Source organism: Procambarus clarkii, chromosome 73 (genome assembly GCF_040958095.1).
Source record: "Procambarus clarkii isolate CNS0578487 chromosome 73, FALCON_Pclarkii_2.0, whole genome shotgun sequence".
Classification (NCBI taxonomy): domain Eukaryota; kingdom Metazoa; phylum Arthropoda; class Malacostraca; order Decapoda; family Cambaridae; genus Procambarus; species Procambarus clarkii.
The window spans coordinates 7999772-8027273 of NC_091222.1; the positions used below are offsets into that span (position 1 = coordinate 7999772).

Here is a 27502-nt window from a genome sequence, read left to right on the forward strand (position 1 = left end):
TGACTGATGACCTCTAGGACCAGTGTTGACTGGTGACCTCTAGGACCAGTGTTGACTGGTGACCTCGAGGACCAGTGTTGACTGGTGACCTCGAGGACCAGTGTTGACTGGTGACCTCTAGGACCAGTGTTGACTGGTGATACCTAGGACCAGTGTTGACTGGTGACCTCTAGCACCAGTGTTGACTGGTGACCTCAAGCACCAGGAGGAACACAGCCAGAACATGGCCACCAATAAGAACCACAAACATTCCCTGTAATGTAAAAATGGTTTGATTATTTAGGCCGTCGATCTTCAAATAGTCCTTATAAACATAAGTAAGCATATTTACTATTCATTTTAAAAATGCAGAAATACAAATTTATAAACAAAGTCCGAGAGTATGTATGTGTGTATACTTGACCCAGAGGTTGGCGAGGGAGAGGGAGGTGCTGACGGCGATCTTGCTGGGAGGATGAACACATGAAGTAGCATTTGGAACAGTGTCCTTGAACCACTGTTCGTACAGTCCCGCCTCAGAGAACGACATGATCCTAGAAGAGAGAATAACTATGTTATACGAGAGATGAACATGTTATCCTTCTTGTTACGATATCAACACCGTTGCTTGAGTGAGGAGTGGCGATTTCGGCGCCATCTACGGACCTGAACTCTAATTCAAAGGCATTAAGTGAGCCAAAGACAATGCCATCTGTTGGCGGTGGTGTGGCGTCTGTGAAAAGCTCCGGTTTCATATCTCAGTCAGGAGGTGAGGTCGATGATGATGACTTCTGAGGCTAGATTCACGAAGCAGTTACGCAAGCACTTACGAGCATGTACATCTTTTCTCAAAATTTGGCGGCTTTGTTTACAATTATTAAACAGTTAATGAGCTCCGAAACACCGGGAGGCTGTTTATAACAATAACAACAGTTGATTGGGAAGTTTTCATACATGTAAACTGTTTTATAAATGTAACTAAAGCCATCAAAGATTGAGGAAAGATGTACACATTTGTAAGCACTTGCGTAACTGCTTCGTGAATCTGGCCCCTGGTGATGACGTAACGGTATCAACGCCATCTAGATCGTGCATCCGATTATATTTCAGAGTTCCCCGGTGACCAGATTGTCATACAATGTTCTCCTTGTATACTTTCTCCCTGCTAATGACTTTTATGTTTACAGATGTGACGTAGAAGGTCTATTGAGCTATGTAAATCAGTTCTCCTCGAGCAGTCCAGAACTCCTGATTTGTTTCCTGTGTGGACAAGTGGCCGCCGTCGGTAGTAAGTAGTGTGTTCCCTGTTGTACTTAGGCAGTGTTGTGTGATTGATTTAATTGTTGCCGCGGGAGACGACTAGTTTACTGTGTACCCCAGCCTCATCCTGTGAGCGGTAGCGCAAAAGGCATTACAGGGGGCACAAAAGGTCTTTGTCAGACCTCATCTTAGATTATAACGTAAACAGTTTCATCCATCCTTCACACCTTTTAATTGCATAAGAACATAAGAACAAAGGTAACTGCAAAAGGCCTATTGGCCCATACAAGGCAGCTCTTATTTATAACCACCCAATCCCACTCATATACATGTACAACCCACATTTAAAACAATCGAGGGACCCCACCTCCCCCACGTTACGCGGTAATTGCATCCACAAATCAACAACCCTGTTACCGAACAGGGTTGTTGAGGAAAGGTGTGAAAGATTACATGTCAGCTAGTTACAGAGTGTTCCATTTCAAGAGCTATATATTTACAGTAGGTTGTTATAAATTAATTGTAGGTCCTAGGGAGCCGGTCGGCCGAGCGGGCAGCACGCTGGACTTGTGATCCTGTGGTCCTGAGTTCGATCCCAGGCGCCGGCGAGAAACAATGGGCAGAGTTTCTTTCACCCTATGCCCCTGTTACCTAGCAGTAAAATAGGTACCTGGGTGTTAGTTAGCTGTCACGGGCTGCTTCCTGGGGGTGGAGGCCTGGTCGAGGACCGGGCCGCGGGGACAATAAAAAGCCCCGAAATCATCATCATCTCAAGATAGCCTATTGCTAATACATAATAGTTCGACCAATGGAGATATTACAGTCATAGGGGAGCTGCTTTTTATTATTAGTCTTCACAACACACTACTTGCTTCCCAATCTCATATGTCGTTTATCTACTGGAAGCGAAATATAGATACAGTGCAAGGATTTCAGGTAATTTATCCATGGTAATAAGATTGGTTGCCATATCATACAGCGTGAGCTTAGATTTATCTCTAAATGGCTCAATTTTAATACAATCCAAGATATAGTGTTCGAGTGTGTCCCTGTCTTTGTCCACACACATTACACTTTACTTCATATAGATCCCTATACAAGCCGAACTGCCAGAGATACTTGTAGCCAAGTCTTATTCGAGCTTTAACAACATCTGTTAGTTTACTGACTTTGTTACTTACCCCGTACACATGTTTTACTTCACACATTTCATTGTGATGAACAATGGACCTGCTAGTTCCAGTTTGCACAGTTCTACTTTCTTCAAATCCATCCAGGAGTTCTCGTCTAATGACACTTTTAAGGGACCTATTTGCTAACTCAAGATTCCGTTCAATACTGTCTTTATTTACTGCAGCCTTAGCAAGGGCGTCAACTTTGTCTTGTTCCTGCAGTCCAATGTGAGAAGGGATCCACAACATTTTCATATTTACCCTCTTGCTGAGTATGTTTATATATCTATGTCTAACTTCAGAGACAAGCACGTTATTATTGATTGCAAACTGTTTATTATTAGTAGTGAGGAAAGGGAGTCGGAAATAATTAAGCTGTCTACTTCAGTGTTGTCAATAATTTAGTGCTATCAGTATTGCTACCAACTCGGCCTGCATTGTGGATGCCCAGTTACTAATTCTTATGTTCCTTTGAATTGTGCTGCCATCGGGCTGATGAGCAATAACAGAACTTCTTGCCCTCCCTGTAGCTGTATTGAGTGATCAGCCAGTGTATATGATCTGTGTTATATTGTTTCAGCTTGTATATTGTGAATGTGTTCTATGGTGCTTAATTTAGCAGCAATCTGAGCATGAGGGTTGTTTGTGATTAGTTTCTTGGTGGGGTATGCAGGGGTCAGGATGTCAAAAGTTACTATCTGCCAGAGTGGAAGGAAGTGTTGTACTCTTTCATCTGTATATACATCGTACAGTCCCGAGATTTGGCCAAGAGGAGTTACAAGACGACAGTAGTGGCCGTCTGCTGGGAAGTGCTGCTAGTGTGTTGCTAGAGATTTATGCCAGGTTATCTTGAGATGATTTCGGGGCTTAGCGTCCCCGCGGCCCAGTCCTCTACCAGGCTTCCTTTTTGTTACACATCTGGAGAAATTGCTGACCTGGAGAGCGTGTAGAGATCCTTTACTGCTAGAATCCACTCAGTAAAACATCTAAATTACTGGGATCGACTAAAGAGCCTAAATCTGTACTCCCTTGAGCGCAGGAGGGAGAGATACATAATAATTTACACGTGGAAAATAATTGAGGGGCTGGTCCCAAACCTGCACACAGAAATAACATCACATGAGACCAGGAGGCATGGCAGGATGTGCAGAATACCCCCGTTGAAAAGCAGAGGTGCAACAGGTACTCTGAGAGAGAACTCTATCAACATCAGAGGCCCGAGACTGTTCAACACGCTTCCGCTACACATAAGGGGCATAACTGGCCGACCCCTCACAGTGTTCAAGAGAGAACTGGATAAGCACCTCCAAAGGATACCTGATCAACCAGGCTGTGACTCATACGTCAGGCTGCGAGCAGCCGCGTCCAACAGCCTGGTTGATCAGTCCAGCAACCAGGAGGCCTGGTCGACGACCGGGCCGCGGGGACACTAAGCCCCGGAAGCACCTCAAGGTAACCTCCCCAGGAAGCAGCCCGTAGCAGCTGTCTAACTCCCAGGTACCTATTTACTGCTAGGTAAACAAACACATCAGGGTGAAAGAAACTCTGCCCATTTGTTTCCGCCTCCGCCGGAGATTGAACCTGAAACCTCAGGACTACGAATCCGAAGCGCTGTCCACTCAGCTGTCAGGCCCCTACAGGGTGTTAAAGACCCCTGGAAATGATAATATATCACCTCTGTCAGTGTGTTGCTGAAGCTCTCTGCCATTGTTTCTGGAGAGCAGATGTGGGGTATTGGGACATCGTGACGATACAGTGTATGGACTGCCCCATGTTTAGGACGGTAAACTCGCTGGTGAGTACCATTGAGCGTGGACGACGTATACTTCAGAATGGACTCGCCGGTATTTGAAGACCACTGCAGATATATTGAGTGTCCTGGGTGAAAACGAAACTGTGTACACAAGTGTAGTTACACTTCGATAGATAATATATTGAAGGTGTTACTACATCTTGATTACCCCCCCTCCCCTTTATTCCTTGCACTATTACTTGCTACCACCAGTTCTTGAGAACTTACCACTGACTTGGGGATGGGATCATAGAAGAGGATCTAAGGCACATTACGTAAAAAGAACCCTGTTACTCGTTCAAACCGGCCATAACACTTTTTGAACATGTCAGGTCAGTAACCAGGTTACACGAGATATGAAAATGGTGTAAAAGGGGAGTACAACCGACTCCCTCAATGCCCGTTGCAACATTGAAAATATTCCAACGGGTATGATCGTGCAAGGGGGCAATGTTGAGTAGAAGAAAGTGAGCTTCAAGGCAATGTACAGTAACAATGATGGGATTATAAATAAAACAAGTGAACTTGAAGAATGGGCACTAAAAGAAAACCCAGACATAATAGCACTCACAGAAACATAGCTAACGAAAATCAAAACAAATTCAGTGTTTCCACAGGGCTAATATGTAGTGAGGAAAGAGAGAGGGGAGGTGGTGTAGCTCTGCTGATGAGAAAAGGCTGCAGTTTTGAAGAGATGGTTATTTAGGGCTATGATGAGTTCAGTGAATACATAACAGGTACCATAATAATTGTTACTTCTCCTCCCTTCTCCCAGTGTCGTCCGCGCATGTGCAAGGGCAAAGCGTTGTTATGGAGAGTTATTTTTCTAATAATTTCTCAACCTTGTGAGATATTAAGACTAGGGTTTATTATCAGGAAGGTAATATTTATGGTATTCTCGTCCTATAATTGCTAACATGAAACTGTTTTCATATGGACGAAAAATAGATGAAATTGGATGGAGAATTTCGTTACTCCATGTTAACTCTTTGATAACAGATTACTATTATCAAGTCGTGATCTTCAGCTAATAACGCAAAATGACGTAATCCCTGGTTTATGTAGAATCAGTCGAAAATTCTTAACAAGAATACTGATATGTAGTGAGAATAGAATTGAATTCTCTGGTATGTACATATTATCTCTCTCTATGCTAAGTGATTGGACGTACCCACGCCATAGAGTACAAATATTCGATAAAATAATTGGCGCAGTAGGAAAGTATTAATATGATTAATTTACAAGTTAGTAATATAAGTAAATTACTATTGTTAGTACAAGAGTTCTTCTTGAAGTACTAAAAGGGATGAAAGTTGTTGGATATTTCCAACACCTGGCAGCATTGCATACAACAACTGCAACAGTATCATTTTGCAGTAGCATGACTTTTGCAACATTTGCAATGTTGCAATGGCATGGAGGGGTTGGCCGTAGTCTCCTTTTTTACTACTGATGAATTCATGTTACCCTTGTCATAGAACATGTGAGGAGACAGTAACCAGGTTACACGAGAGATGAACATGTTACCCTTGTCCTTGAACATGTGAGGAGACAGTAACCAGGTTACTCAAGTGATGAACATGTTACCCTTATCCTTGAACATGTGAGGAGACAGTAACCAGGTTACACGAGAGATGAACATGTTACCCTTATCCTTGAACATGTGAGGAGACAGTAACCAGGTTACTCAAGTGATGAACATGTTACCCTTATCCTTGAACATGTGAGGAGACAGTAACCAGGTTACTCAAGTGATGAACATGTTACCCTTGTCCACGAACATTTCAGGACTAAAGTACACTCCCACACCGGGAAACACGGTTCACATCACAATGGTCTTGTGGCTGGTGTAAACTAGGCAATGGTTCAGATGGTTTCCCTTGTCTGCTGGTGAGAAGTGAATTACACTCCAGTGGCACAAGGGTTAATGATGCCCCTTTGGCTAGTGACCTTGTGTTAGTAATGCCCTGCCTGATCTATCATGTATTTTGATAACTTGTGTTGATAGTATGTCTTTGAAAGTGTATTGTGTTATATTCATCATTGTATGATTGTTGATATACTAATCATGGGTATACTTTGTTATGGTAACGATTGCTATGTTTTCACATGTAGGTATGAGTTCTGAGTGTCTAGCATGCTTTATGCTCCTCATTTCCATAGTTCGTCTTGAGGATAATCAGGTCCCCCAGAACACGACCTACCAATTGGTTAAGTAACAGCTCCTGAGTGACGTTATCATGACTGTCTCTGATAAGTCTTGTAGTTAAAGTAAGTAGTCTTCAGTACCCACCTCTTGCTAAGGGCAGGAACGAGGGGACTGTCTCTCTGGCCGATCATAGACAACACCATGGGCAGGAACCTCTCCCTCGAGGAGTAGAAGTCGCACCGTCCTGTTGGGGGTTGAGGTGTTACTTCCCACTGTGTCCTAACATGATTACTGTGATCTGGCACCTATTATAATGTGTACATTAGTCAGGTTCAATATATTTCATGCCACTTCAATGCACCAGTTCACCAGCGTGACATTATGTGAGCGGTAAATCAGTAAATGATCAGACAAAAGTAATGTTTTAGTGAACATATCTGATAACAACTCAGTGGAGTTCGTCAGAGAGAGGGATGAATGGTGTTAGTGTTCATTTATTTAGACAGAGGCGCAATATATGACTGTGTATGGTGTTAGAGCAAGTCTTGAAAACACAACAGAGGTACTCTTTAGTACGAAGAGCTGTTTTAGCTTTCGTAAATATATATCATCCAACTATGAACAGCCAGTTTTCTGTGAGTTACAGCATATCAGCCTCTGGAGTCTAGACCAGTAACAACTTCCTCCTACAGAGGGAAGACAAAGAGAGCAAAAGGCCATCAGTGAAATATCGAGACAACTAAATATTTTCTCTCCTATGCAAATTCCAGAGCAAGAACTACATCCAGTATCAAGCCCCTGCGAAAGAAAGATGAAACTTTCACAGATGACAACAAAGAAATGAGCGAAATACTGAGGAATCAGTAAGACTGTTTTCAGTGAGCCACTGAACACACTGATGATATTGATAATCTAAATGAATTCTTCATGGATGTGATACCAACTTCAAATCATATATCAGATGTCACCCTATCCCTAAAGGATTTTGAACAAACTAAAGACAGTGTGCCTTTGCACTCTGCACCAGGCCCTGATTCTTGGAACTCTATATTCTTCAAACAGTAAAAAAAAACTATCACATGCAATTCGCCTTGTTTGGAGACAGAGCCTGGATACTGGCATTATCCCTGATACACTGAAAACAGCAAAGATAACACCACTCAATAAAGGAGAGAATAAGGCAGAAGTAAAAAATTACAGACCGATACCATTAACACCACATATCATAAGTCTTTGAAAGAGAGCTACGAAGTAGGATCACAAAATACATGGAATCCCAGCATCTCCATAACCCCGGACAACATGGTTTTAGAAAAGGGCGCTCTTACCTATTTCGGTTCCTGGACAACTATGATATGGCCTTAAATGACATGGAAGACAAACGAAATGCTGAGGTTATTACACAGTTTTCACAAAAGTCTTCGTCAAATGTGACCATGGTGTTATTGCACACAAAATGCGTTCAGAAGAAATTATCGGAAAAATAGGCAGATGAATTTACAATTTCCTGACTAACAGAACCCAATGAGAAATAGTCAACAAAATAAAATCGGGACCATCAACCGTGAAGAACTCAGTTCCTCTGGGTACTGTGCTTGCTCCAGTGTTTTTTCTCACTCATATCAAACATAGACAAGGACAGAAACTATAGTTCTGTATTATCATTTGCAGATGACTCTAGTATTTTTATGAGAGTAGACAACATAAAGGATATTGCAAACCCCCAATCAGATGCAAATCAGGCCTTTCAATGGGCTACCGAAAAAATATGGTATTTAATGAAGATAAGTTCCAGCTCCTGCGCTATAGAAGAAATGAAAGTATTTAAACGAAAACCACTTAGGAAACGCAGTCAAATCATACCGTACACCATAAAAGCAATGTAATGAATTTGGGTGTACTCACGTTGGAAGACTTTTCATTTAAAGAACACAATATAGTAGCCTTCACTACTGCGAAAAAACGACAGGTTGGATAACAAGAACCTTTCAAACAAGAGATGCTATACCAATGATGATACTTTTCAAGACGCTAGTTCTTTCTAGAGTGGAGTACTGCTGCACAATGACAGTCCCTTTCAAAGCTGGAGATATTGCTGACCTGGAGAGTGTGCATAGATCCTTTACTGCTAGAATCCACTCAATGATCAGTAATAATCAATTTATAAGTTATCAAGTAATAATTAACATCAGAGGCTCTAGACTGTTAAATACACTTCCACTACACATATGTGCCATAACTGACCGACCCCCTCGAAGTGTTCAAAAGAGAACTTGACAAACCTGTTCAAAGGATACCTATTCAACCAGGCTGTGATTCATATGCCAGGTTGCGAGCAGCTGGCGCCCAACAGCCTGGTTGACTAAGTCAGCAACAAGAAGGCTGAGCGGGGACCGGACCGCGGGGACGTTGAGCTCCGAAGTCATCACAAGGTAACCGCAAGGTGCCCCACACCTAATGCCACTCCAGCCAACATCACTATGGAATTCTTCAATTCACTTCATCCATCTTGGAGTGTATAATTTACTCCAGGCCCTTCTATCTGTGTCATAATTGATTAAAAGAGCTTCAATGAAACGTATCTTTCAGCTTCATATTAAACTGTAAAACCTACTTTGACAGATATTTTTCCAACTTTCCTCATAGATGAAGGACATGACAAATATAGAGAATTCGTGCTAGAATCCTTGATCATATGCTGTTGGTCAAAATCAATAACTATGTCCTTGTCTGCCTCTGTCTTTGTCTTTGAAAATGTAAGGAGTGCCTTGAAAAATGCATCCCTAGGCGTCTGACCATAATAGAGTAAGAAAATGAACCTTGGAGAGTAAATTTTTTATCTTCCCTCGACAGTGCAGTAAAACATAAGAAATATTGAGAAGATTTGTGTTAGAATCATTAATCTTACCCTTTCGGTCATATTTAACAACATATGTCTTCAAGAAAGACTGCTACCAATATATATATATATATATATATATATATATATATATATATATATATATATATATATATATATATATATAAATATATATATATATTTATATATATATATATATATATATATATATATATATATATATATATATATATATATATATATATATATTGTGACGATAATCTCTTTCAAGAGAGATTGAGCCTGCTCTTCCCTACCAAAAGTTACGTCCAATTCTACAAGTATAAGATGCTACATTCAAGATACGTCACCAGTAGCACGAAACGTTTTGACCAGGAGACAAAACGTACCCAAGCACCCCCCAACTCCACACACCCTCCACGCCGGCTCGTCGTAAACCAGCAAACTACCCATCCCAGCCTGCCTGCTCCTCATTGGTGACTCGCCGACCGCGCACCTGCACCCTGCACCTCAGCGCCATCTACCTGAGTCGACGTCTGAGCCTGACCAGCCATCAACTTCAGAATATTCTTTGTGCTCTTAGAGTTGACATCTCTCTTTGGCATACTAAGCTCTCTGGCTTTCATATACTAAGGGAGGTCTCAGCTAAAGCCAATATTCTCAGCACCATTTCACCATTATATTACTTAATCTATTGTGTTTTTGCATTTATCTTTGTCATTTTATTGCACTAGTCATTTACCCGAGATTTGTCTTTATTTTCATTTACGTTTAAAGTATATATATTAAAGTTTCATTGTTCATACTTTGTGTTTTACGTGTTCCTCCCTCTAACTTACCACAGACAACAGGCAAGCAGTCTATCTTTTTTTTTGTAAGTGTGACCAGGCATTGACACCTGCCATTGGAGGACTGCCGAACATCTACACTCCAACACTTTCCCGTCACAATATATATATATATATATATATATATATATATATATATATATATATATATATATATATATATATATATATATATATATAATGTTTGATAGATGTATAAAGTTTTGTATTTATGCTGCAAAGACAACCTAAACTAACCTAACTTAACCTTCCTAGCCCTATTGCCCGCTCTTGATACCTAATATAGTACATATGTGTGCTAAACTAGACCTTGGAATATTTAACTTGGTTTTTCTTATTTTTGGGGGGACTCTATCAAGTGAATAGTATCAAATTCTATAGTATACTATACTATAGTAAATAGTATGTTCTGGAGGACACAAATCAGGACCCAAAAGGGGTTTTCTAGCCAACCCAACCATACTAGGCTTAAGGTACCCTGTTGTGTAAGTGAGCACCCATCGTCAGATCCCCTGTGTGAGTGAGTACCCAACGTCAGATCACCTGTGTGAGTGAGTACCCAACGTCAGATCACCTGTGTGAGTGAGTACCCAACGTCAGATCACCTGTGTGAGTGAGCACCCAACGTCAGATCACCTGTGTGAGTGAGCACCCAACGTCAGATCACCTGTGTGAGTGAACACCCATCGTCAGCTCACCTGTGTGAGTGAGCACCCAACGTCAGATCACCTGTGTGAGTGAGCACCCATTGTCAGCTCACCTGTGTGAGTGAGCACCCATTGTCAGATCACCTGTGTGGGTGAAGTACTGCCCGATGATCATAGTTATGACGATCTCCAGGTCAATGAGGACGTGGTCGCCCCGCCTCACCAGGGTGTTGATGGCCTGAGGGAACTCCGACAGCAACTTGTACTTGACGCGGCTCTTGGTCTCCGCCTCCGCTACCTCACGGAATATCCCGGACTCCACAGCCTGCATGGAAAATATACACGATGAGTGAGATGCTGTTAATGAAATTGGTCACGATGTACTTGTTGATGCAATACTGAGTGATAAAGGAATTGACACAGATTCAATAACTACCTATTGGGAGTGTTTTTCCATACCATTATTGAACCTTACAGGGGCATATTGTTTTACATACCATTTTTGGGGAAGTTATTTAAAGATCAACCATTTTAAGTGTTTGAATCAATGAGTGTATTTATGCATTTGTGGGTGTGCATGTTCATGTGTGTGTTACCTATTTTTATGATGTGAAGTGAAATGCCACTCCTTGGCCCATTGTCTTAGCTATCAGATGTCATGATTCCAGGAAGCCTAGTTTTAATTTAACCTAACTGTTATGGTTTTGGTCAGACAAACAATCTTCGTCCACATGGTTTTTATTCTCCGCCAGTAACAACAACAAAAACATTATCAGGTAGATGAAATATTATTAACAAGATCATAAACAAAAGAGCATCTGCTCCAAACATGCTACCTCCAACATCTGTAGTACTCAATCCCAACATTCCTCCCCTTTTAAATAAACTATATCCCTACAGGTTAAGTCTATCAGGCGGTCGTATGACTCTTCCTGATTTTCTCAACTGGGAGTCCTGACCTGTTACTTCTGGGAAACATTCTTCTGAATTACTCCTTGTAGAGTCCATAGGGTTAACGGTATCCCCATTACCCTCTACTGCCCCTTGCTCTGCCTTCTGGTCTCCTGCAGGTGCTGCTATCCCTTCATTATAAGGATGGATATCACTAGTTGCCCCCCCCCCCACTTGAAGGGTCTTCAAAATTCCCTGTGAACCTTGGCATGAGCTGATCGGCATGCCTTTTCCAATTAATGTTCCCAAAACTCTGCACTTGCACAGTGAAATTCCTGCGGCCCAGGACCTCCCTAATTTTCCCTTCCACCCAGGGCTTTCCACTTCCAAAATTCCTTGCATATACTGCATCCCCTTCATTAAACAACAATTCCTCTCCCTGAGCCAACTGACTGGCCAAGCTAGTTATCGATTTCTCTTTATTGGGATCTGTCTTTACTGCTTCCATGTGCACTTTAAAGTGTCTATTAAACAGTAATTCAGAAGGAGATTTACCAGTAGTAGAATGAACAGTTTTCCTTTGATTATATAAAAATCTACAAAGCCTTGTATTAATAGTACCTTCCGTAAACCGCTTTAACCCTTCTTTCAAGGATCTCACTGCTCTCTCTGCTAGACCATTTGAAGAAGGATTATAGGGGGCAGGTGTTACCACCACTAGGTAATATTTATTATCCATAGGTCCCGCATAATCTACATGAAGTCTAGACCAGGGTTTTCCAGTGCATGGCCAAGAAAGTACTGGGGCCTGGGGTTTCTGATAATTCGTAAAGCAAATATGACAATTTTTTGTTACCTCAGCAATATCCTGGTCTATTTTTGGCCACCAAACCCAACTTCTAGCTTCTGCTTTCATAGCATTTATGCCATTATGGCCTACATGCAGCTGTTCCAAAATCTTACATCTCAGTTCCCCAGGCACCACCACTCTATTCCTATACAAGAGTACATCCTGGTGAATACTAAGGTCAGCCTTCACTGCAGCATACTCTGACAATAACAAATTATCATTCCAACCATATTTGACATTTTTCAACAACAGACTTAATTTAGGATCTCTACCAGTTGCCTTCCTAATAGTCTGGAATGAAATATCCTCAAAAGACATAGATTCCACCAGGTTAACATACTCCACTGGAATACTGGAATTTAATTCTTCTGTCACAGGCAATCTACTTAATGCATCAGCTACTACATTATCCTTGCCTGGCTTAAACTCTAAATCATACTCAAACTGAGAGAGTAGTAATGCCAATCTTTGAGTTCTAGCATTGGCATTAACTGGAATCTGCTTACCTCTGCCAAACAATCCTAGCAGGGGGTTTATGATCTGTTCTAGCAAAAAATTTCCTGCCCAGCAGAAAATACCTCAGTTTTTTTTACAGCATATACCAAAGCTAAGGCTTCTTTATCTAACTGAGAATAATTCTGTTCTGCAGGAGATAATTTCTTGCTAGCAAAATATACTACTTTATCCTGACCATCTACTTTCTGTAATAATACACACCCCACTCCTACTGGGGAAGCATCTACCTCCAGTTTTAACGGGAGTCTACATGTAAAATTAGTGAGCACTGGAGAATTGATCAATTCCTGCTTAATATTCCTGAATGCATTTTCCTCTCTTGCTGCCCACTTAAATCTAGCCCCTTTTTTCAACAATTCATACAAGGGTGCTAATTTTGTTGAAAAGTTCTTCACGAACTTACAAAAATATGTAACCATCCCAACAAAAGACTGTACTTCCCCAACTGATGTTGGGGCTGGGGCATCTATTATAGCAGCTACATTTTTGTGAGAAGGAGTAAAGCCCTTACCTGAAATATGGTACCCCGGATATTCAATGGCCTTGGTCTTCAACGTTGTTTTTCCCTTATTAATCTTCACATTGTGCTTTTGCAAAAGATTCAAAACTTGTTCTAATCTAGCATCATGCACTTCCTCATTCTCCCCACATACAATAATGTCATCTAAAAAACTAGCCACACCTTCAATGTTAACTAACAACTGGGACATGAATCTCTGAAAAATTGCTGGAGACGAGGAGAGTCCAAAAGGAAGTCTTTTATACTTAAATAACCCCTTGTGGGTATTAATCACTAACAATTTCTGGCTCTCCTCCTCTACAGGAATCTGCAAGTAGGCATCTTTCAGGTCAATCTTAGAAAAAATTGCTCCCTTGCAGACCACTGACAACAACTCATCTATCTTAGGTAAAGGGTACTTCTCACAGTGTATGCGATTGTTCAGTTCCTTGAAGTCTGCACAGATTCTCAAGGATTTCCGATCTGCCTTCAACACTGGTACAATTGGGGCTGCCCACTCACTATGTGTAATTGGCTCTAAGATGCCTTCTGCCACATGCTTTTCCAGGGCTGATTCTACCAATTGCTTGTAATGAAACGGCACTGTTCTTGCCTTGAAAAATTTAGGTGAAGCCCCACTTTTCAGGTGAATTTTTGCCACCATGCTATTAATTGGCTTATCTACCTCCACTGAATATTTGTCTAACATTTCTTCGGCACTCTTAATTGTTTTAACTATCGACAATTCATCTAGGCCCGCCAAGACAATTCCCACTTTTTCCATGAGATCCTTACCACACAGGCTAGGATTATGTGAATCCACTACAAAAAATCCTGGACAATTTCTTTTCCATTATAACCTACTTTTGCCGACACCTTGCCATAGACCTTAATCGGTACATTATCATAAGCACTTAAAGATTTTTTACCTTATTCGTTTGCCTTGTTCAGGTAGAAGGTAGACACAGTAGTCGCTTCTGTATATATTTATTGACCGAGACAGCAAGGTATATATCTGCCTAGCCGAGGTCCTTCTACTCTGAGTCTGTGTGGAGAACTGAGGCTGCTGGGAGCATGGCTTGATGCTCCTCTGTCTGGCATGACGTCAGAGGCCTACTAGCCTGTGATTGGTTACATTTCAACTGACAGAATTTGAGTATAACACCGCTCGGACATGCTATCAAGTCGACGTCTCTTGTCGACAAGCTCTGGCTAGCTATATAGTTACAATGATACTGAAAGGACCTCGGTGGCATTCAATAATGGCTTACATGTGAAATTTGCATAATAAAACATTGAAAGAAGATCAGGTGTGCGTAATACTAACAACTCGGCATATATGCACCAAAAAAAAAAAAAAATCATCATAATAGGTGAAAATCGTGGTAACAATGCTTTGATTAAACCAGAGTATTAAGAACATGTGGATGTCTACTGATCAGATATGAACAATACAACTCAAGGTATTGCCTAAACGAAATTATTAACATGTGTCAATGGCGTGTGCTTGAAAACCATACAAAATTAAACAATTATTACATTAATAGAACAAAGTTCTGACCTAACAACCACAATTGAATTTCAAGATAGATAATGATTTTCTTTTTTTCTCATTTTTTTTTCTCTGAAATATACAATATATTTACAAGACCAATGTACAATATATTTAATGTGCCATATATTTACAAGCTATATACAAGACCTGGAACAAGAAGACTAACATCTGCGTGACAGCAGTCAGGATTCACTGGCCACAATGTGGTTGCTAGAACAATAATAACTCTTATGACAAGCACTGTAAAAATACAAATGGTAGTAGACTTAACAATAGCATCTACTTTATAACAAAATAAAGTTGAGAAGGACTATACATTATATATAATGGTAATAATAAGACACATGTGGTAGAAATACAGAAAATCATTTATTTTTTTTTTTCAAAACAAACAGAATAACTGCAGAATGCATTCAATTATAAATTCTGCGGATATCTACACCTAGCTCATCCAGAGCACTATACAACTCTGGCTCTGACTGAAGGTCCGGAACAGATGAAACTTCATGCGACAAACTATCATCTTAAGAGATATCCTCGTTAAAATCTAGCCAATGGACATGTGGTGAGTGCACGGTTGAAACGAGAGGTCTAGATCTAAGATTATAATTGCTAGTATGGGGTTGCTGAACATCCAGTGGTCTGTCAACCACAGAAGGTGGTGTCAGAGTAGGAGTATCTGTCTGGGTAAGTTCATTGTCATCTTCCTCATCAGTCTCGTCAACAGTCATTTTAGCTAACTTCATATGGTCTAAATGTTCATTTATATACTCTCCTGTTAACAAGTTCTTAAGTCTGTATTTGTTACCTTTAATAAGCTCGATTACCTTATATGGACCCAAAAATTTCTTAGTTAACTTGTACATAGGACCAGACCTGTGTTGGTTAAGTATCATTACTACAGATCCAATAGTTATTTTACTGGGTTTAGCTCGTGCATTCCTTGCTAGAGTGAACTCGGCTGTTGCTTTGGACAGTTGTTCTCGTATTTTCTTGAATACTAGTTGCATTTGTCTACGCTTCACTTGAACAAAATCATCTACGTTATATAAGGGAGTAGGAGGTACGTTAATCAATTCATTAGGGAGGATCTTATCTGTACCATAAAGAATAGCGTGAGGTGTGTCACCAGTAGAAACATTAATTGAAGAATTTATAGCACACTGAATTAAGGGTATAAAATCATTCCAATTGTTGTTATCAAAATTCAACGTGACTCTCAAGGCATCTAACACTTTCCTGTTAGTACGTTCAGCTAGTCCATTACTTGCCGGATGATAAGGCATGATGCTACATTTTTTGATGTTATATAAATCACACATGCTAGTTAAAATACTATTACTGAATTCTGGACCATTATCTGAAAGGATTACTTTAGGCATACTATATCTACAAATTATTTGGTCATGGAATGCGCTGGCTATGGTTTCTGCTGTTTTGTTCGGGATAGGAACTAGTTCGCAAAACCGTGAAAAATTATCGACCATTACAAGCAAATGTTTGTTCCCTTTCTCTGTTTCCACAAAATTTGTCAATAAATCCATCGATATTCGTTCCCAAGGAGCTTTAGTTGCTGGGTACACCTGAATTGGATTAGGTCCTGAAACATGTCCCTTGTGCTGCAAACAAGTTAAACATCTGTCAACATAATGAGCAATCTCCTTAGCCATTTTTGGCCAAAAATATTTCAATCGACCTTGTTGGAGTGTACGATCCTTTCCTGGATGTGCACTTGCAGGAGCATCATGGATAATTTTTAACACAGTTGGTACCAAGACAGCTGGAACAACTAACTGACAACATTTCCTCGGGGTTGTCCCTAGCTTTACTACTCTACACAGTAAATTGTCCAACATAACTAGTTCTTTCAATGGTACTAACGGTTTATGAATCGGGCGAGTGTCTTGCTTAGTCAAAAATTTAATGACAGGTGCCCATATGGGGTCTTGTCTTTGTTCCGTTTCTACTACTGTAGCATCTAATGCTGGGTAATTTAACTGAATCGCAGCTACGTGTCGAGAAAACGCATCGGCTACAACATTTTGCTTTCCTGGAATATATCCAAATGTGGGATTGAATTCTTGAATTGTGAGCAAATATCTAGCAAACTTTCCAACTGGATTCTTATTTTTGAACAAGGGAATTAATGGTTGGTGATCTGTAAGAACATGAACTGGGTAATTATAAATTGTATCCTTGAAATGTTTAAGTGCCCAGACAACTGCCAAGGCTTCTCGTTCTGTTGCACTATAATTTTTCTCTTCTTTGGATAATGTGCGGCTAGCATAAGCTATTGCGTGATCTCTGTGACCTTCTGTTTGAAGTAATGCAGCACCTAGACCTATGTCACTAGCATCTGTAACCAACGTAAAAGGTTTAGAAAAATCTGGGTACCTAAGGACAGGTGACGAAATCAAGGCTGCTTTGAGTTTTTTGAATGACTGATCCTGGGCCTCTCCCCAAACAAAGGGTTCATCTTTTCTTTGCAACTTGTAAAGCGGAGCGGCTATAATAGAGAATCCAGCAATAAATGAACGATAAAATCCTACAAGACCTGTGAACTGTCTTACGGCTTCTGCGGTACGAGGTGTTGGAAAATCACGGGCAGCAATAATTTTTGATTCATTCAATGTAATACCTGAAGGTGTAACTGTATGACCTAGGAAATTAATCTTTTGCTTTAAAAATGAACATTTTGCAAGCTTTCTTTTTAAATTAGCTTCAGCGAGCTTTGCAAGTACTTTTTCAAGGTTCTGGAAATGAGTCTGAACATCTTGCGACATGATTATGAGATCATCAAGGTAAACTAGAAGCGTACTTCCTATCAATCTATGAAATAGATTTGTCATGAGCCGTGAAAAGGTTATTGGACTACTACGCAAACCAAACGGCATTCTTTTGAAATGAAAATGACCATTGGGAGTACTAAAGGCTGTCAATTGTTTACTTTCCTCATCAAGGGGGATTTGCCAGAATCCCTGCAACAAATCTAACGTTGAGAATACTTTGTTTCGACCAATACTTTGCAACAAATCATTTAGAACTGGAAGTGGGAAACGATCAGGTATTGTTACTCTGTTAAGCTTGTGATAATCGATTACAGGTTTCCAAGTCCCATCTCGCTTTGGTACAAGAATCAATGGAGCGTTCCATGGTGAATTACTCAATTCAATTACATCACTCTGTAACATTTCCTCTACAAGTCTATCTGCTTCTGTTCTCTGAGAATGGGGAAGACGGTAAGCTGGTACATAAATAGGCGTAGTTCCTTGTTCAAGGGGAATTTTATGTGTAATGAGAGGAGTGAGACCTAATTTTTCTCCTGGTAGAGCAACAACAGCTCTATTCCTGTTCAAAATTTCCAAAAGCTGAGCCACAGAGTCAGGAAAATCAGTAGGACTGAGGTGTTGCACTTGCACCTCTGGCTGAGATCCCTGTTCTCCTGGTGTGAGTGTACAAACAGTATGATCCATGGAGACATCATCCACAACTCGCACCGGTAACGAGTAATGGGCAAAATCTACAACATAGGTACCAGACTGGAGATTGATATCGGCATTACTTGTGTTTGCGATAAATAATGTGACAGTACCATCCTGCACTGTGTGCCAGGAGGGTTCAACAAATGTACCATTCACTTTACATGTTTCACTTTCCGCAATCACATCCGACAACTCAGGCACTCCCTGAACCTTAACTCTTATTCTGGTGAGAGAATGAGGGTGTAGCACAGTGTCAGTAGCCATGGAACCACTGACTTCAGAGATGGAAGCTGCCAGGCGAGCGAGACAACGAGAATCCGTTAGGGCGTCCCCTTCCAGAAGGTCCCGATACTCATTCTCCTTAACAACTGCACAACTACTATGCTTCAATCGAGTGCCTGTTTTCTCGGGTATGCTACCACGACAATGATCTGACAAACCTACGCTAGCAAGGCGGGTGTCAACAAAATTAACGTAATCTGATTGAAGGTTGAACTCGTGGCCCTGTCGATACATGCTACACAAGGGTATGACATGGTCTTTGATACTTATGTTCCAACGATGGGGAAACAATGCAATATTTTCATCAATCATGGTGTACAGACCTAAGAGAATGTCTCCAGGAAAATGAATAATGTCAACAACTAAACATGTTATAGACAATGTGACATCATTGAACTTGAGTGGGAGGTCAATTTCACCCTGAACTTTTACTTTATTTCCTGAAATACCACTTAGAAAAGGTATGTGTGACTGTTTTAAAATAGTAGGGTGCTTACTCTCAATGTCTCTAAGAGCCGAGGGCTTGACAATATTAATTTTTGCACCTGAGTCAAGTAAAACTTTTAAAACTCTACCATGTACAATGGCTGAGACAAGGGGACCATCACTTGAGACTGGACAAGTTACTACTTTTGACTTATGTTGTCTGGGATATCTGCGTCTTGTTTGTGTCAAATTTACTGTGGATCCGTCAACATCTAGAACTGGTCTAGAGTCAGTGTCCTCCTCTGTCAAGTGTCCAAATCTATTTTGGGTAGCTACTGAATACACAGGGAGGGCACTAGGATTGGCTAGCTTGAATTGGTTAGCGGATGGCCTTGGGGGTTTCCCGACGACATGGAGTGAACATTCTGAGCTCCAGTATTCTGTGACTGAGCATTATAATTTGAAGTTGCATTATAGCTGGGCTGGGAGTTGTAATTACGAGAGTTCTGATAATGTCTTGGACGCTGTGAGCCTCGCCAAGACTGACCATGGGAGTTACGAGGTGGAGATGTCCTTTGCCTAGCTCTACAATCCGCAGTGTGGTGACCAACTTGTTTATGGTACGTGCAATATGGAAGCCTAGAATGATTAGATTGACGAGGGGGCCGAGAGAATTGTCTAGGAGGTGATGATCTAGGGGCGGACCAACAGTCCCTTGCAAGGTGGTTACTCTTACCACAATGCCAACATGAGGGAGTGGATGGTTGTGGACTACGGCGTTTCGGCAATTTATGAGGCGGCGAATTTGACTGGGGGCTACGAGCATGGGTACGCTTCTGCGACCAAGAGTTTTGAGAGTTTGCGGGAGGATGCTGAGAGCTTGTTACTACATTTACAGCATCAGAGTGTGGCAACAGTTGAGCACTTCGGGGAGCTAGTTTATCTGCGGCATTGTTAATAGCCTCAAACACTTCACCAATTTCATGTTTAACACCAAAATTTTGTTGCTCAACGATTGGTTTTGTATGCTCGGGGGCAAAATGCATTAAAGTACCAAATGCTATCATTTTGGCCATAGCCTCAGGGGACAGATTATTGTCTTTATCTAACCAAGTTGAATTATTCATAGCAGAAACTAAGGCATACAGATACTGATCGATACGGCTAGTAAACGCATTAAACGATTCACCAGGCTGCATGGTGGTATTGGCAATTTTCTTGACTAACCTATATGGGTCAAGGTCTCCTTTATTAACAAAGCGACGGCGAAAGAAATCCTTAAATTCAGGCCAAGACTGGAGGCTAACAATGGCTTTCTCATCAACAACAAAACGTGCATCACCTTTGGTTGTGTCCATGGCTGACCGTGCAATTGCTAAGTATTCGGCATCAGTAGGCTTAGAAAAACGTGCAACTGTTTTCGCTTCAACCTTACTAAACCATGATTCTAATAAACGCGATTCCCCAGCAAAAAGAGGAATAGCCATTTCCTGAGCTGATCTCTGGCCATTGGGACGAGCAACTGTTCCCATTGATTCTGAAGGGGTTTGAACAGTGGTAGGCATTGTCACAGCCGTGGAAGTAATATTTGAACGCAGATTATAATTAAGTGCACCTGGCATTAGAAATAGTATACACAAAAATAAACACACAAAAAAATATCAACTTGGCTAAAGTAAAAAAAAAATGGCAGAAATAAAATTATTAAATTGGGCTAGGCAAGAAAATAATTAAGAACAAGCAATTGTAAACTAAATTTAGCAATCTTTCATTTAAAAATGACTGGAATTAGATGTATGTAAATTAATTAAACCAGACTGGAAGTGCTGGAACTGGAAGTGCAATTGCAAAATTTCATTAAAAAGATTCAACACAACAAGTGGCAATGCAAGAAATATGTATGTAGCACATAAACTGGACACAGGAATGTATATAACTATGGTAAAAAAAATTATAATATGCAATGTTGAAGGAATAAATTTAAATTTTAGGCCTGGAGGAATTAAAAAAAAATTATATTGTACAAATCCTTAACTGCTACTAAAACAAGGATTTCTTACTTCACTGGAATTTAAATTTACCAATAACACTCTAGGAGAACAATTAAAATTCAATGAAATTACTGTAAGAAGCAGGAATGTTGAAATCACACAAGGAAATTGTGGGGAGTTGAGTACTGAGGCGGCTCCAATATTTAACAAGTCACTGAATGGGTAATTCACAGGACATTCTGGATATATTTACGTTAAACCTCATTAAAACATAGCACACGATATCTTAGCTCACAATTACTTAACTCAGGGCTGCACGATTTGCAGTATAACAGCGGCTAACACAAAAACGGTGGCAGGGCTTGTGAAGTGGCACATGTGAGGGTTTGTTTACAATCTGGTTCGATAGCAGCGCTCCTGGCGGCGGTGGCGTGAAACTCAGGGACCCCACACTGTTGATCTTGGAAGCGCGAAGATAAATTCTGACGACTACAATATTGCGACGATGTCGGTGGAGAAACACGATTGGGAGGCAGGAGTTCACACAAAATGATGTAGCAGGGGCTGGTGGCGAGGTGTGAGCTTGAGAGGGAGGCGAGGTGTGTGAGCCTGGGGAGGCGACACTAGTCAAACAATTGCAGTCCACCAAATATTCTCAAGGAACAATACAGCACATACGATGATCAGGTGATGCTTGCAACGATGACCGACCACGATTTCAGTAGCTTGAACACTCACAAAGCTTAGATACTGTCAGCTTGGGTGGTGGTGGTGGGTGCAGGTGGTTCCCACGTGGTGGCGCAAGGTTCAAAAATGGCTGGCGCGGGAAGCTTCCTTCCTCCTCACTGATGAATGAGCGTTCTCACAGGAAAATATTGACCCTTACTTCTGAAACGTTGGCCTGGAGTAGTGGTTGATGGCAGGACCCCGGTCTGGCACAATATTTGGTGCGTGGGTGGCAGGATGGCGGCTTATGGCGGTGGCGGTGGCGGCTGGAACAAGAGGCGATGCTGGGTACTTGAACTTTTGTTTCCAGAAAAAAAATTCTGGGTCCCACTGCTGCTACCAGTATTCGTTTGCCTTGTTCGGGTAGAAGGTAGACACAGTAGTTGCTTCTGTATATATTTATTGACCGAGACAGCAAGGTATATATCTGCCTAGCCGAGGTCCTTCTACTCTGAGTCTGTGTGGAGAACTGAGGCTGCTGGGAGCATGGCTTGATGCTCCTCTGTCTGGCATGACGTCAGAGACCTACTAGCCTGTGATTGGTTACATTTCAACTGACAGACATTTGAGTATAACAACCTGGTTTTACATTCAATTGCAAGGTATCTGCCCAATCTCTAGACAACGTTGACACTGCAGCACCAGTGTCCAGTTCCAAGGGAACTAACTTCCCATTAATTACAAAATTCACCACTTGTGACTTCACTGAACATACCTTTTCTTTCACCGAATATAGTCGGTTTTCCTCACCTGCAGCTTCTTCAGACGGGTTACCTTCCTCTACTGCCTTGACCACAGTACCACTACCTCTTCTTCCTGCATTCCCTGGTCGTCTCCTCTCCCAGGCCTTGTTGTTCCTGTTCAGATATTCCCTACACACTCTCTGCAAGTGTCCCTCCTTGTTACAAAAGTTGCATATATGTGCACGAAACTTGCACTTGCTACTTATGTGTTTGTATCCACAGTGTGTACATCTGGTCTGGCTCTGTACGACCATAATTTTCTGAGTAGAAGTCTTACTTCCAAAAGCCCTTTCCAGGTTCAATATCTTCTCGAGCACCGTCCATGAAGTCATCGATTGTAGATCCAAATTTTCTGCCACCAGGTTAGGGAAATAATTCTCCTTTTCCACTGCCATGAACGACTGGTCCCTAACCCTGTCGTCCAACTGTGCTCCGAAGTTGCAGTGGTTAGCCAAAGCCTTCAATTCCGCAAATAAACCCTGTACGGATTCCTGCTGCTTTTTCGTCCTCTTCTGGAAATCCATCAAACTCCTGTGATATGATGGTTTCACCACATACTGACGTTTAAGCAAAGTAATCAAGTCTACATAGGTCTTCGTGTGCGGTAGCTCAGGTGCACACAGATTTCCGAGAACACTATATGCTTCAGAACCCAGTGAAACTAAGAGTACCGCTTTCTTGGTGGCGTCCTCCTTAATCTCCCGGTACTGAAAGTTTGCTTCCAGAAGGCTGAGCCGCAGGTCCAACGAGATCTTGGCGGTGTTTAACGGCTCGATTGACATGGTAGCCATGGCAACTGTGTAACACAATCCACTGTTATATGCGAAGCGTCCACACGACGTACCCTGCACTGTCTTGATCCTCACACCACGTCTCGTACCCAGGCTCTCTGCCAGCGATGTTTAATTCTCGTCGCCACTGTTATGGTTTTGGTCAGACAAACAATCTTCGTCCACATGGTTTTTATTCTCCGCCAGTAACAACAACAAAACATTATCAGGTACATGAAATATTATTCACAAGATTATAAACAAAAGAGCATCTGCTCCAAACATGCTACGTCCAACATCTGTAGTACTCAATCCCAACACTAACCTAAACTTCCTAGGCTTAATACACACTGAGGCCTAATATAGCACATATATGTGCTATACTAGGCCTAGGAATATTTAAGTTTAGTTCAGCTATATTTTTTTCGGACTATTATATAGTACCAAATTCTTGACCAAACACTATCGATTTGAGAATGGTCCAGAACGGACCGAAACGTCATCGTCCCTATATTTTCTAGTGTGTGGTTTGGTCAATTATTTGAATAGTACCAAATCGGAATTTAGATAGTACCAAATTCTATTATCTAATTGCCTTTTACATCAATGGTGATACTATTATCCACATCACCCTCTATGGGTGGAACTTATCCCTTTCCTTACTCCCATCACTAATGCCGTACAACGTGCGCTATTTAGTCACCTGGGTAGCTGATGCAACCCCCTTGCATCACCTGCCCAGGTGGTGCACGTGGTGTACGGTGTAAATCTCCCTACTGTTGCTGCCTACCGCACATGACACCTGTTGCTGCCTACCACACATGACATATGTCGCTGCCTACCACTCATGACACTTGTCGCTACCTACCACTCATGACACTTGTCGCTACCTACCACTCATGACACTTGTCGCTACCTACCACTCATGACACTTGTCGCTACCTACCACACATGACACATGACGCTGCCTACCACACATGACGCTGCCTACCACACATGACACATGACGTTGCCTACCACACATGACACATGACGCTGCCTACCACACATGACACATGACGCTGCCTACCACACATGACACATATCGCTGCCTACCACACACGACACATGTCGCTGCCTACCACTCATGACACTTGTCGCTGCCTACCACTCATGACACTTGTCGCTGCCTACCACTCATGACACTTGTCGCTGCCTACCACACATGACACATGACGCTGCCTACCACACATGACACATGACGCTGCCTACCACACATGACACATGACACATGACGCTGCCTACTACACATGACACATATCGCTGCCTACCACACACGACACATGTCGCTGCCTACCACTCATGACACTTGTCGCTGCCTACCACTCATGACACTTGTCGCTGCCTACCACTCATGACACTTGTCGCTGCCTACCACACATGACACATGACGCTGCCTACCACACATGACACATGACGCTGCCTACCACACATGACACATGACGCTGCCTACCACACATGACACATGACGCTGCCTACTACACATGATACATATCGCTGCCTACCACACACGACACATGTCGCTGCCTACTATACATGACACCTGTCACTGCATACCACACATGACACCTGTCACTGCTCACCACTTATGACACATATCGCTGCCTATCACTCATTACCAGTTTTAAGTCTTCTGCTCGAATGGCAAAGAGTGTGACGTCAGGAGATGCTTCCAACAGATGGAGGGGTCATCGCGCCCCACTGGGCAGTTACCGCCCGCCTCCAGCTGGGCAAACTCCAGCCAATAAGGTGTTGTCTCGCAACGATCCCATTATCCTTACTGGGTGCATGGGGTTTAGCCCAATCTAGAAGAAGACCGCCATCCTGAAATCCGCCACAGGATTGATGATTGAGGACTAGACACTGAAGCTGAAGCACTGGGTCGAACACTATTCCGAGCTATACGCCAAAATGTGGTCACTGAAGACGCCCTGAGCGCCATTGAGTGTCTGCCTGTCTTAATGGAGCTCGACAGCGAACCGGCCCTCGAAGAACTCAGCGAGGCCCTAGATTCCTTTGCTTCTGGCAAAGCTCTTGGAAACAACGGCATTCTTGCCGAGGCTTTGAAGTGCTGTAAAGGTAACTCACTCATGGAGCTGCATGAAATCCTCTGCCTCTGCTGGGAAGAAGGAGAGGTGCCACAGGACATGAAGGACGCCAACATTGTCACGCTGTATAAGAATAAAGGTGACGGGCGACTGCAACAATTACCACGGCGTCTCCCTCCTCAGTAATGTCGGAAAGCTGTTTGCTCGAGTCACATTGAAGAGGCTCCAAATACTTGCAGAGAGATTCTATTCAGAATCATAATGCGGATTCCGAACGAACAGGTCCATCGACATATTTTTTTCCGACTGCAGGAGAAATACAGGGAACAGAAGCAGCAACTCTTCATAACCTTCATAGATCTGACGGAGAGCTTCGACCTCGTCAGCAGGGATGGCTTGTTAAGTTCCTCCCCAAGATCGGATGTCCATCCAGGCTCCTCAGCATCATCAGATCTTTCTACGAGAACATGAAGGGCACCATGGTCTTTGATGGCTCAACATCAGACGCCTTCGACATCCGAAGAAGAGTAAAGCAGGGCTTGACGCCTTCGGATCTGCCACAGAGGGCATCTACCTCTGGACCAGGTCGGACGGAAAGCTCTTCAATCTCGCCGGGCTGAGAGCCAAGACAAACGTTCCACTGAGGTGCATTCGCAACTTCCTTTTTTGCTGACGACGCAGCAGTCACGGCCCACTCAGGTGAAGACCTCCAATGGCTCAAGAGCCGCTTCAGCGAAGCCTGTCAGGTTTTCAGACTCACCATCAGCCTAAAGAAAACACAGGTCATGGGACAACGACTGGACTCCCCACCTGACACTGGTATCTCTGATTACAAACTGGATGCCGTTCATGACTTCGTGTAACTGGACTCCACAATCTCTGACTCCCTCTCTCTCAATACGGACCTAAACAAACGCATCGGTAAGGCATCAACAACCATGGCGAGACTGACAAAGAGAGTGTAGGCTAACAATAAACTGAGTATACAAAGATCCAGGTTTACAGAGCCTGTGTCCTGAGCACTCTCCTATATGGCAGTGAGTCTTGGACACTCTGTGCTCATCAGGAAAAAAAAGCTGAACAACTACAACATGCGCGGCCTCCGACACATCTTGGACATCACCTGGCAGGACAAAATAACAAACAATAGCATCCTGGGGAAAGCTAGAATCACCAACATGTACACAATGCTGAAGCAGAAACGAATGCGCTGGCTCGGGCACGTGGTGCGAATGGGCGACGGCAGGATCCCCAAAGATCTCCTGTATGGAGAGCTGACGCAGGGAAAACGTCCAACAGGCAAACCCCAGCTACGGTATAAAGACATATGCAAGAGGGACCTAAAAGCCATGGACGCCGATCTTGTCATGTGGGAAACATTCGGGTGTCCTTCAGGCTGATCGGCCGCAGACCGATCAGCCTGGAGGCAGTCTGTTCAGAAAGGTCTCTCCAAGTTCGTGGAGTCACTTGCTAAACAATCGAAGGCAAAGAGACAGAAGGAAAGCCGGTAGCCAGGAAGGCAGACCAGAATCAGACTTCGTTTGTGCTCTGTGTGGGATGGACTGCCACTCTCGGATTGGCCTCATCATTCACACCAGACGCTGCACCAGGATTGACAAGCAGAGCACAACTCCATAGTCTCCCGTGACTGATGGATGCCTACTAGGGATCATATCACCTCTTTTTCTTCTATCTTCCAGTTTTGGCATGTTTAACGCCTCTAGTCTCTTCTCGTAACTCTCGTTTTTCAGTTCCGGAAGCAATTTTGTAGCATGCCGTTGCACCTTTTAAATTATATTTATGTGCTTCTTGAGATTTGGGCACCATACAACAGTTGCATATTCCAATTTTAGTCTGAAGTTCCAAAGGCATGAACAGATTCTTTAGTATTTCACCTTCCATATAATTAAAAGCTAGTCTGTAGTTGGAAAGCGATGCATACACTTCTCTGACAATGTTCTTTATGAGTTCCTCTGG

The 27502-nt window shown here is 42.3% G+C and overlaps 1 protein-coding gene across 1 annotated transcript in view; it reads right to left on the reverse strand.

The window, feature by feature from the left end:
• LOC138356555 (ionotropic receptor 93a-like) overlaps nt 1–27502 on the reverse strand; it is a 48013-nt gene that overhangs the window by 7855 nt on the left and 12656 nt on the right. Inside the window, exons 3-5 of the mRNA XM_069312754.1 lie at nt 10852–11032; nt 6497–6596; nt 399–533 (exon numbers count right to left, since the gene is read on the reverse strand). Coding sequence (XP_069168855.1) covers nt 399–533; nt 6497–6596; nt 10852–11032 — 416 coding nt within the window. The remainder of the gene's footprint in view (nt 1–398; nt 534–6496; nt 6597–10851; nt 11033–27502) is intronic.